Source organism: Tympanuchus pallidicinctus, unplaced genomic scaffold (genome assembly GCF_026119805.1).
Source record: "Tympanuchus pallidicinctus isolate F22 unplaced genomic scaffold, pur_lepc_1.0 scaffold19, whole genome shotgun sequence".
NCBI lineage: Eukaryota > Metazoa > Chordata > Aves > Galliformes > Phasianidae > Tympanuchus > Tympanuchus pallidicinctus.
In genome coordinates, this window is record NW_026294710.1 from 5596112 (window position 1) to 5608611 (window position 12500).

A 12500-nucleotide genomic window follows, 5' to 3' on the forward strand; every position below is an offset into this window, starting at 1 on the left:
CCTCGCTCCGCCATGGAAATTTCACAAGAACGAACCAATAAAAACTTGGCGTTGTGTTTACAAGCAGAACGTGCTACCCGGGAAAGCAAAGGGAACATCCTCGTGCTGCTGGCCGCGCTGCCTCTGAGCCTCAGGCGTGGGGCCGGGCTTCGCAGGGACGCTCCGGGGGCCGTGCCAGTTTCCTCTGGGCGAAAGCACGAGGGATCCTCCTGCTGAAGATCGAAGCCCTTGGAAGCGCTGTTCTTTTGTTTCTCAACGTTCCCAAAGCTGAGAGCTTGAGCGTACAGAGGTATCTCACCCAAAGCACAAGCGTACCGAATGGGCTTGACGTAGTGCTGACGTGCTGCTGATAGCAGCAGGGACTCAGGGCTTTACAGCCTGCAGAGTTGCCACGAGGCGCATAAACTCCTCATCTGCAGAGGTAGCAGAAGGCAGGGGCTGTTCGTCCTGCCTCGGGCAGGCGATACATTCCTGAGGGCCACGTCTGGATGTCAGCAGTGAGGTTATCGTACAGCCCGGCAGCAGCAGCTCAAAAGGAAACAAGGCGCGAAGCAGGAAAGAACAGCACAATCAATCCCAAAGCCCAACTCCGGGCTTTATTCATCTTCTTACGCAGCGAACGCAAAACTCAACAAAGCGCTCCGCTCGGCAGCGGCCCGACAGACAAAGCCCGCAGCGGGAGCTGCCCTGCTCTTCCCACCGCGCCGGGAAGGAACGTTCCCAAGGAAACTCGCCGCCACGCGCGGCCAGTTCACGCGTAGCGCTCCTTCGCCCGACCGCGCCGGCTCCGAGGAGCGCCTCCCCGTGACGCAACCCCACGCGCCGGCCACCACCTCACCACCCCCGCACCACAGCCGCCGGCCCGGGCTTCGCGTTGGGGTTATGGCTGGAGCCGGGCCCCGCCCCACCGAGCGCCGCCCACCCCCGAGCTGCAGCGCCCGCAGCCCCCGCTCCCCAACTACGCACTCGGCCGAGCTCGCCGCCCCCAATCCCCTCAGAGGCCGCCCCTTCCCCGCCACGCCATTGGCCGATCGCGCCGTCTCTCCGGCGCCGCCTCCGCCGATTGGGCGAGGAGAGGGCGCCCCCTCGTCCCTCCCGGTTCTGTCGGTTGAGGCGAGCCGAGAGTAAATAGAAGCAGGAGCGCAAAATGGCGGAGCTGCCGAGCTCTGGTCGTGGCGCGGCGTCGCCGGAGAGAGAGTCGTTCTGCGTCAGGCCGGGCCCGGACGCCAAGGCCTCCCGCGGGTCGCAGCCAGCCTCCAAGAAGCTGAAGGGAGCCGACGAGAGGGGCCCAAAGGGCAGCAAGCGCGTCAACGGCGAAGGGGGCGGCGGCGGGAGCGGGAGCGGCAAGCAGCAGCAGCAGCAGCAGCCGCTGCCGGCGGCGGTGCCGAGCTACAGCAACCCCGCGGCGTGGGGCTTCGCCGCGCTGCCGCCAGGGCCCTCTGTCAGCACGGCCGGCTTCGCTTTCCCCTCGCCGCTGCCCCGGAAGCTGCTGCCGCCCGCCCTGCTGCTGCCGTCCGCCGCCTCTCCCTCCCCGTCCTGCCCGCAGCACCGCCACCATCGGCACCGCCCGGCTCCGGCCGGAGAGGCCGCCAAGCCCAAGAGGCCGAAGGAGAAGCGAGACAAGGAGAGGAGGAAGCACGGAGCGCTGCCAGCGCTCGGAGATGGCGGCGGGGCCCTGAGCGCGGCGGGCCGGGAAGAGAACGGCGAGGTGAAGCTGCTGCTGCAGAAAGGTGGGCGCCGCACCGGGAGCGGTGGCGGGGCGGGGCGCCGGGGGCAGCGCCGTGCGGGGCGGGAAGCCGTGTGGAGCGGGGCACAGCGGGACGGCCGCGCCGAGCAGGGGAGGGGAGGCGCGCGTCGGCTCCGCGGGAGCGCCGTAACGTAACGTAACGAGCGGTAAGGGCGCGGGAAGGCGGTGGCGGCCCGACCGCCTTCAACGCTGTCAAAAAAGGGGGTGTGGAATTAGCTATGGCGTCAGGCAGAAGCTGCCAGAGGCCTGAGGTTTTCTTACCTATTAGGGAAGTCAGGGTGTCTGGTGATTGCCTGGAGATCTGCGAGCAGAACTGAGTTTCTGCCGTTGCTACGGAGAAGACCGTATGTTTACGCAACGCATATTTGTGAAGAATTAAAAGCCATCTCATTGATTGGGCCGTTAATTTGACGGGCGAAGTCGTGCCCTTTGCGTTGAGGCGTGCTGACCTGCGCGGCTCCTGCAGCTGCTCCCGGGGCTCCTGGCTGGAAGCTGCTGAGCGATGCTGCGGAGCGCTGCCTTGGCTCCTTCCTGGGAAGGACTAAAATTGCCGTTGCCGCTGGATAAGGCGTTAGGCCGAACTTGGTGCTGGCAGAGACCGACGGTGGGCGCTTAGAAAGTGCGAGGCAGTGCACGAATCTGTTTTTTATTTCCAATATATCCTCTCCTGGTCTTCGGTGACCTTAAAGCAGATGTTGGTGCGATTGCATTTATGTTAAAAAAGAAAGAGCTTGAAACGTTTGCTCTGATGAAGTTTCTTTCAAAGGAAAGATAAATTCTAGCATTTACGTAGGCCGAGCTTGCTTTAGTTTTGGCTTCTACATTGTGCTTCCAAAGTGAAGATGAATTCTCAGTGTGCCACTTTTTGTCCAGCTGCATTTTCTGCTAGTTCCCACTAGTATCTGAGTCTCTGGTTCAGTTTTAGATATTCAGGTTACATTTGAGATTTGGGTTTTTTTCTTTTTTTGAATTGTGTGTGTTCCTTTGGTTCAGCACATTGTATGCATCTTCCTATTGGGGTCTTGATCACTGTGCAAGCAGGCTCAAAGTGCATCGCTGTAATGCTTTCAAATATTTCAGTTCTGATGAGCTTCCTTTTCTGCATTCTTGTTTGAAAGATGAATTGTGAAATCTTTAGAAATGATTTTCATTACAAACTTAGTTTTGGTGAAACCTTTTTGTTGTGCTCAGTAGCTGCTGAGAAACTCCCACTGTATCTTCCTTGCCAAAATGTGGAAGTAATAACCATATTCACTTGGATTGCCATGATATCCTACGCCACTGTGCTAATAAATCTGTAAGAACAGTATTACAGTAATGGGATGAAATATTCTTGCAAGTTGGTGAGAGAAATGATGACAGTGATGGTGTCAATGGAGTCCTTATTTACCCTGGTAAAAGCCTGACAGAGAACATCCTGTAGCAGGGAAGGATGCTTTTTGTGACGAGCACAAAGTTTTAACTGCTGTTTGCTCAGAACAGGTGTTTTTAGCTTTAATTTGTTCTTGAAAGCTTGAATACAGGCAACAAACAACATTTTCCAAGGCAAACGATCCCTTTATGGTATCAGGGTCTCAAGATTTGTTTAGAGGAAGCAGTTTCTGTAACTATAACTTGGTTACAGTTTTGTGCAGGGTTGGAAAACTTTGTGTTCACTGAACTGTGTATTTTTTTTTTTTTTTTCCAGAATTGTGGGGTGCACTGCATTCTCTGCCATGAGCATCCTGCCTTTTAGAAGTGGCTCCATATTGGACTGTAGATTAAAGATCAGGTTTGTGCTGTTGATAGTGTGAATAATTTACTTGGAAGGAGGAAGGCAATTACGATGCAGGGACTAAAAGAATGACCCAGGGGAATGAGGGAGGGCATTCAGAATGCTCACTGCAGAGGAAGATGAAGAGTGGTATGGTAAGGCAGGGGGAAGGTGGTGTGTTCTAGAAGAGGATACCAGAGGATTTCAGGGTGCAGGGTATTTTGGAGTGAGTGAATTTAAGATCCTTCCATGAAGGAGGGAAGAATTAGCATTCAAAAGTTGTTCAAGAGGGAGGTGATCTTGGTATGGGGTGAAAAGCTCATAGTTAGATGCTGTGGGAAAGCAAGGAAAGAGGAAGAGGAAGATGGGAGAGAGAAGTGTAGGCAGCCTGCGGGTGTGATGATGGTCAGCTTAAAGGATTTCATATAATTAAAAAACAAAACACCCACAAAACCAAAAAATCTGAGAGGCATGCTTGCACAAATTATATAGGGAGAAGGTAGGGATTAAATGTGTCCCTCCTAAATGAATGAGTTTGTAAAAGCTGTCATATGTACAGCTGGTAATACTTTCTGACAATCAGCCTAATGCAGGCAAATGCAGTCTGCTTTTTCTGCAGTCTGTGGTTAGGCAGCCTTCTTTCTTGCAGTGCTGTGGAAAATGAGCAGCAACATGGGATTGGCAGTACTGTTCTTAGCATTCACAACTGATAGATATGTCAGTTTCTTGCCTGCCAGAAGGAAAATGGTGCAGCTTAGGAGGCTGTGATCTAAAAGAAATGACAGTGATTGAAAAATAAGCAGGTGGGACAGGTGAGACTTCCATGGTTGTTACAAGGTTCTGAAGGTGCAAAAACTCCACTGTCTCCTTTGCAACTGAAGTGCATGTGAATTGCATGTAGGTACAGGAGGTGCAGTGAGCTTGGTGCTGAGGAGGCTGCTGGGAGTTGGGCTTCTGATCTGTGTTGAGCTGTGTGCGTACCCTTCTGTGTGGAGCAGTTACTGAGCTGGGAGAAAAAGCTGGTAAAGGAGGAAGGCCTGCGTGAGCTTAGAGCAGGGAAAATGAGGAGTGAAGTTAGGGGGAGGAATGGCCAGATGTGTGCCACGAGGCTGCTGGGACTGTGGGGCAACAGGAGGCATCACGGTGCACAGTGATGGGAAGTGAAGGAACATGAGGGCTGGATTTGGAAAATGGTCATCACAGGGCTTGCAAATGGAGTGGTACCCATAGCATTCTCCTAACTGTAGTGCTTATAGCATGGTGTATTGACACAGAGGAGGAAATGGTGAGGAGTTTGCACCTACCATCTTCTTTTGCACCTACTATCTCTAGAAGAGCTGAATATGAGAGCTGATGTCCTTGGCCTGCAGTGCGGTTCTGAGCCTGGCTGTGGGGTGCCCAAGGTGTTGAGCTTGGTTACGGCACAGATGGTGATGACTTTGAGAGGTGTTTTCGTATCTCCTTCCTTGAACAAATGTTCACTCTATGATTTTTCTGATCTTTTCCTTCACTGGAAGGACCTTGAACTTGCAGAGTCATAGCCAGGCCTGCCAGCCTGTGGCTGGAGGAGGTGAATGGAGCAGATTGAGTCTCGGTGTGATAATCTGGCATGCAGAGAACTGGGAAGAGCACTTTGCCACCTGTGTAACTTATCCTGCAAATAAGGGATCGAGTCTGTTTAAAATAAGCTTAAATTTTACTTGACAAGTCTATTTTGGGTAGTGGAATTAAAAGTTATGTAACTAGTTTTGTTTCAAAAACATGGTGTGAATCTGATGTCTGTGTCTGCATTACCAGTTTATGACTCTACCAGTTCAGTTAGTTATTTAACTGATAGCCTGCTGGAGCAGTTCATAGTTGAAATAGTTTTGTTAGCAGTGCAAAGCTCAGATGAGCCACTCCCCACTTCATCAGCCTAGGGCGGCTTGTTTTTGTGTTTTGTTTTGTTCCAGGCTTACTGCAGGGCCCGAGCCAAATTCATCAAACATCTTCTCTGTTTCCTTGCCATTTCTGCATACAGCTTCCCTCTCTCTCCTTCCCTCCTTCAGTTTTTTTTGTTTTTTTTTTCAATGATGTCTTTGCTGATAAGGCTGCCTCAGTATGCAAGCAATTACAAAACGAGATTGGTATTTTTAACTTGCTGATGGGGTTTTCCCATGTGAGCAAGAAAGCAAAGCTGAGTATGGTTCTGTAGCTCTTAGGTTTTTTTTTTCAGCCTCCTGCTGCCTTTGATACATAGATTAAATAGTATTTTAGAACAGTTGCCAGCGACTCTTCGGATACCTTTGTGGCTTTGACTTGCATGGCACTTCTGGTTTGTAAACCTGTAAAACACAGCACTTTTCAGACTTTCTGAGTTCTGCTTGCATCTGGCAGAGGCTCATTTCATGGTCTGAATTGGGTTGGAGAAAGCTTTGGACATAATTCTGTTTCCCTGCTTTAGATCTGGGGCCACCATCTGATGAAATAGGTTGTCTTTTTCCTTCTGCTAAACGTTACCTTTTTCTGATCTCTTCTCCTTCCTTTTCCCTGTTTTTTGGTACTGTCTTGTTTAACTCAAACACCATCTTTGCCCCCAGCTGCTCTCGGTTCAGCAGTCACATCCACACTTGTGAGGCCTCTCCTCTGAATTCTTTGTTCCTGTCTGGAAGCACCACGTCCTTTGGTTGTAGAATCGCAGGTCGTTTTTCTCACTTGAGAGAAGTGCACTGAGTGGTCAGACCTGAAACCTCTTTGCAGGCTGTTTTTGCAGCTGCCACGTTGTCTGCTGCTGATTTCTGATGCAATTCTCCAGTGCTCGTGCTTCACATTGGTTCGTGTGCCGCTGCATGTGGAAGGTCTCCTTTCAAACTGCAAAGATCAGAGGAATGGCAGAGATGAAGTTGAAAGTAATTGCAGGTTTTCTGTTTCTGAAAAAGATCTTCCTTCCCTCCCGTTTGTGGAGGGGTTGGGGGAATGCACTCAGCTGGCAAGGGGATTTCTTTAGTCATATTGTGCATTTTAAACTTGAATTACTGAATGGGTTGTCTATCAAATATGCCTTTTTTTTTTTTTTAATAAAAAACTGCTGGGACTTCTTTTGTCTCGCAAATATTTTAAGGGTTTCTTTTTGTACGACAAGTCAGGAGTGTGCTCAACAACAGTACAGGGGTTGTCTGACAGGATACAAATGCAGGTGACAGAACCGTTAACGTGGTTACATTAAATGCACATAACATGTCTGTGTACCACACTGAGGTGAGTTTTTGGGGTTTTATTTCATGGATATTTGCATTGAGAGTAGGAGAAACCAATGGAAAGATGACCGCAGGGCCGCCCTCCTCATCCCCTTTACCTTCGGTTCTGGTACTGCTGATGTTCACCACACTGATGGTGTCCATTAGAAGTAGTTTGTAAATATGTTGCCTGATGTGCAGTGACAGCCCTTAAATCAAAGGGAGGAGGGAGAGGCAGGATACTTTGAACATAATCTCTGGCTGACTACTAATGTGGGTTACCATCTGGAAAGCTGATGCGAAGCAGCTGCAGCTTTTGGCTCCTGACAAGGTTCTGAAGCTTGTCTCATAACGCGCAGACGTCCAAGCTGCAGTGTAGGCCTGAAGGTGCAAACTTCACAACGTGACAGCTGCTACTTTGTGCATAATCCAGTGCAGAGCATTTTTTACTTATTCAGTATGTTCTTGATTTTCCTTTTTCCTCTTGAAAGCTTGCAGTAAAGAACTGATCACATCTCTGAAATCTCAGTGGTACGATCTGTCAACTTGTGTCAGTATTTGTTGTTCATGAAGGCATTACAATCACTGTGAGAAGATATCTAGTTAGGAAGTGGAAAACTCCTTTTACAGCCTGAATTAATTCAGTTAGCTGTGTGCATTCATTTAGAATAGGAGGTGCAAGATGTCTTCACAGTGGATTTTCTTCTGCCTGTATGTAGCACAAGGCACACTGCTGTTGCTGTATTTTCATAGAAAATCATAGAATCACCAAGGTTGGAAAAGATCTAAAAGATCATCCAGTCCAACCGTTCACCCATTCCCAATAGCTCCCACTAAACCATGTCCCTCAACACAACATCCAGTCTTTCCTTGAACACCCCCAGGCTCGGTGACTCCACCACCTCCCTGGGCAGTCCATTCCAGTGCCTGACCACCCTTTCTGAAAAGTAATACTTCCTCATGTCCAGCCTGAATCTCCCCTGCCGTAGCTTGAAGCCATTCCCCCTGGTCCTATCACTAATGACACGAGAGAAGAGGCCGACCCCCAGCTCACTGCAACCTCCCTTCAGGAAGTTATAGAGAGCAATGAGGTCTCCCCTGAGCCTCCTCTTCTCCAGGCTGAACATTCCCAGCTCCTTCAGCCTCTCCTCATATGGCCTGTGTTCCAGACCCCTCGCCAGCTTTGTTGCCCTCCTTTGAACACGTTCCAGGGCCTCAATATCTTTCTTGCAGTGAGGAGCCCAAAACTGGAGGTCATGGATGTGCTGTTTCTATACCACAACCATTCTGTGGTTGTTAGAAGTGGCAAAAGTTGCTGCTATGGCATAATGTGAGCAGGATCACCTGCTCCTTGAGGCAGTCCCTGAAGCAGCAGTGAGCTGTAAGTCAGGCTTTTGTGGACTGCTGGCTTCCTTGAGTGCCGTATGTCACAAGAAGGTTATTGTAGCAGAAGTAGGCATTGGGCTGATGGGAAATCGCTGTCGGCTGTTCCCTGTGTCAGGACCCAGTGGTGAGCAGCATGAGGCATTGATCATCCAGCTGGGCTCTCACCGTGTGCATTGTGTGGGTTTCTGGTTGATGTTAAGGTCAAGGACTGTGCTATGAGTGATGTGCTGATAAAGCTGGAGGTGTTAGCTCAGATGTCCAGCAGAAGGACTGGTATTTTCCCAGAGGCTCGTTTCGTTGCTTTTTCTTTTTTAAATTGGAATCATATATGGTTTATCTTTTTCCTGTCACTTCCAAGGTGATGGATGGCATTGTGATTGTCATCTTCCCCTCAAAGCCCTGCAATAGTAACATTTAAGATTGGTATATTTTCCATTTTCTGAGCAGACAGAGCAGACTTGGGAGGACATTTAAAAAAATTTTAAAATTATTTTGATCCATGGAACAAAAAAAAAAATAAATCCTCATATTCAGTACTTGAATAATCTTTTGGTTATCCCTTACCAGAGCAACTTTGTTAAAAGAGAGAAAGAGCACATAAATCAGCTTAAATAAAACTGAGCTTTGTATTGTGAAAATGCCTGCTGGAATGGGAAAGCAGTGATTAATATGTAGATATGCTCAGGTGGCTTCACTTAAAGGTCATCTACAGTTTTGATGATGTTTTGGCAAGGGGGTCATAAACCATTCTGTGAACCTATACTGTATCAAAGGACTTAGTTTCATCTTTTATTTAGACTTGAGCATCTTTTTGTTCATTAGTTTTTTAAAATACTTTTTAATCAGCATTTAAGAAAGTGCTTTCTCCCCCCCCCTTCCACCCCCAAAACAGCAACCCTGTGGCAGATAGTTCCACAGCTGTTTGGTGACTTGTTCTGGTGACTAACTTGTGCCTTTGTGTACTTTCTTCTATTTAATTTTGTTATCTTAACTGAAAAAAGTGAATGTAGTGGGATGGTTTTTGGAGTAGGAGTGTTGAATCCAGCTTCCAGTCACTGGTACCTCTGTGTCTGCTGTTTTTTTCTCTTGTAGTGCAAGACCTTTCTGTTAAAACTGGACTTCTCTCTGTGAGTCGAATGATCCCGTCACCTTCCTTTGGACTCAGATGATTGATCTCCTCATTAGTATATGAAAGTTCTTAATTCATTGATTGCTTTTCTGAGTGTTCAGTACTCCATCATAGTGAAGGCAAACCATTCTCCTGGCAGTGCTGTGACATACCAAGGTAGTAGCTGTTGGTACTTGATGTTCTCTTGACCCAAGTTGCTGCTGTTTGTATTACATTCTCACCTGAAGGACTGTCTTATCCTGTTAACTGCTGCAGCTCCAGCCTTTTCTTTCTTCCCCTTACATCTGTATTAGAAGTGGTATTGGTGGAAGATCACTTCCATCTTATGGACACAGCAGGGTTACTCCAGTCACCTCTACCTTTTTGCGGTTGGGAGGTGGAGCTGCTCTACACTTGAAGCAGGGACCAAGCAAGGTTTGGTATCAGTAGCTGCTGTTCAGAGATCTAGCAGCTATATGAGAAGTTCCAAGTGCTGTTAACTTGCTCAGTGAAACAAGTTTTGTCCTATTAGTCATTAATTGTACAACACCTAGGTTGTTAATTGCCTAATAGTGGGTGCATTTGTCTTAAAATGAGCTTTTCTTTTCGTGTTGTGAAGAGGTTTCTTGGTTGAGGAAGTGAGATTTGGATTATGTGGTGTACAGCTGCAGGGGATTGATCCTTTCTAGTGGAGAAGCCACTCAAAGGGATGTTGTTCTGGGGCTTTTTGGAAACTCGTAGGAAGCTCCAGCCTGGGCTGAACTGTAGCAGATGTTCTGGGCAGCACCGTATGTTGGCAGGAGTTTGTGTGGAGACTGTTTGGAGAGCTGAGCTTGTCTGTCCTGGTTAGATGCCAGGTGTGTATCTTAACCATGTGTATGGACTGTACGCTCTGTTGGGTGCTTTACAAGTTACTGACTGCAGTTTCCTTTGTGGTAAACTGAATCTTATGGGAATTTGGTTGCGTTTTATCTCTGTGTCCCATTGGAAGCTGTGAAATGGGCCATCTGTCACTGCAGAACTTGAGAGCTCTGTGTGAGTTCTGCCGGCCAGACTAGAAAACATTTATTTTCCTCTGAAGATGTTTGATCTGAAAATTCAGCTCAGAGGGAGGCAACCTGACAATTTATACTTGTCGGCTGGGACTCCCAATTGTTTTTACTCTCTTCAGTCTGTGCCCTGGTCCTGTGGTAGCTTGGTCCTGTCATTCTGCAGTGGAATTAGTTGTTCCAAACCTTCCTTGGATGCATCTACAGTCCCTTCAGGTACTGTGTGCTTGTGGCTGTTGCTGGAGGAGGTCACAGGACACTTCCATTGTTTCTTTTGGCTGGAACTTGCTGCCATCATCCCTGCTAATAGCTTTCTAGATCTGAAAATAAAGTGGAGGTTCTTATAGACTTCTGGTTCATTCTCTGTTCTTACACACTGCTTCTATCAGAACTGCAGGATTCCTCAGCCTGGGATGCTTGTCTCATGCCTACAATAAAGGATTCTTTCAGTCTGTCTTTCATCCTCTTTCAACCAGGCTCAGCATTTGTATGTGCTCTTCAATCTCTCTTTGATTTCTAAGTGATAGAAGTCAAGTGTACCTCTTAACAGTATGCAAATGCTGGGAGAAAATCTCAATTTTTTTCCATGATAATGGTAATCCTGGCAGAGCTGAGCACTGATGCACGCTTCAAATCAAGCCTGCTGTTACTGCCTCCTTGCAGAGTGAATGTCTGTGTATAATCAATATTAAGATGTTATAATTACATATTAAGATGTTATAATTACAAAATAAACAAGAGAGTTTAGCAAAGCAGATAATGATAACAAAAAGAGAACAGATAGAAAGCTTACCTCTATCCTGGGCTTACTTACAAAACTCCAGAAGAGATCCTTCCCCACTGGTGGCAGCTCTTAATTAGGTCTAGGTGAATTGCCTTCAGCTGTGCTCTTCTGGCTGACTCACTGCTCGCCTCAGGTGATCAGTCAGAGGTTCAGGCCATGACTCAGCAGTTTCCATACAGTCTGCTTTCAGAGTGGTCAAATCTGTTGTATAATTTATTGCTTACTTCATACTTCTGTGTTGCTGGGATCTACAATTTGGGGGTTTGTCTGTGTGAGGGGAGCCGATTGGAGAGGTAGATTAACAGCTGGTTCATCTGCTGTTAGGAAATACAGATTTGTGCTGCTGAGAAAAATGTCTGGGTGCTGTGGTCTGCTGCACAGATCTGTCTGATCTGGAATCCTCTGTCACAGAATCATTGGAGGCCTGGTCTTGGGCATGGTTGTTTCATTTGCTTGGAACTAAGACTTCTGACAGTTTGAAGCACGGCTACCTTATTCCTTGTTTTTTTGTTTTTTCTTTTTGGTGCCATCAGAGGTTTTTTTCTCTCTCCACTGCTTGCACTGATCTGTGCATAGGCAGCAGACATGTGCCACTTGCCATCTCATCATTTTTTTTTATTTTCTTTTGGTTTGACTTTACCCAAAATGCATTCTTCCTGGCTGCTGGGCACGTGAGTTCCATGGCTTTGTTAGAAAACCTTAGAACGAAAGGTAGGAATGCTGCACAGTTGTTACAGCATTTGTTTATGTAGATGACTGTCAGACCCTTGCAATTTTTAACTATTGACATGCTTCAGAAATAGTTTGGTCATATATTGCATTACAGAACTGAAGGCTTTTGTTTGGTTTCGATACATATTTCCAGTTTGTTAGTATTGAAGATACCTGTGTTTATTTTCTATGAATGCGGGGGGTAAAGTAAATAGGTTTCTCCTTATGTCCATGTGGGGTTAAGAATGCAAGCACCATAAATGGCACATCAGTGTTGCCTCTCAGCTGTGTTACTGACAAAGTGTTCTGAGACACGGCATCGTGTAGAAGCCTGAAAAAAGTGGGGTTTTCTTTTTCCCTGAGGAGGTTAAAAAGCCCAGTAAATCCATAGAGGAGGTACCTGGATTCTGTCTGAAAAATGAGACCTGCAGTGTTGGTTGTGAGGCTTAAATGCTTCATCTCAAAGGTGATTCTAAAGTCTGCTTGAAAAGATAAGTCCTAGAAATTTAATGACAAAGACATGACAATGTGGAGTGACTGGCAATAAAGTAAATGAATAGTAACTGCTTGAATTAGATCTTCTATGAAAATACAGATTTTTCCAACAAATAGTAAACTGGCATTCCTTTCCATCTCACATTGATTCTCTTAGTCACACCTTACTGCTGTTAGCACAGCCTGGATGAACCTGACAAAGATTTGTTTTGTCAGTTGAAAACCTTTCATGTTTTGAGCCATCTGTGGAAG

General features: G+C 47.3%; 1 protein-coding gene and 1 long non-coding RNA gene across 3 annotated transcripts in view; one reads left to right on the forward strand and one right to left on the reverse strand.

The window, feature by feature from the left end:
• The first annotated feature begins 1089 nt into the window (after positions 1-1089).
• The window catches only part of RSBN1L (round spermatid basic protein 1 like), a 45418-nt gene continuing 34007 nt past the window's right edge, over positions 1090-12500 (forward strand). For both annotated transcript variants that reach the window (XM_052680866.1, XM_052680867.1), the window contains exon 1: positions 1090-1730. In XM_052680866.1, coding sequence (XP_052536826.1) covers positions 1148-1730 — 583 coding nt within the window. In that variant the 5' untranslated portion in view covers positions 1090-1147. The remainder of the gene's footprint in view (positions 1731-12500) is intronic.
• LOC128079591 (uncharacterized) lies at positions 9981-11120 on the reverse strand. Its single transcript, XR_008206227.1, has 2 exons — positions 11052-11120; positions 9981-10930 (listed from the first exon to the last, which is right to left on the reverse strand). It is a non-coding gene; the product is annotated as an uncharacterized LOC128079591 (long non-coding RNA).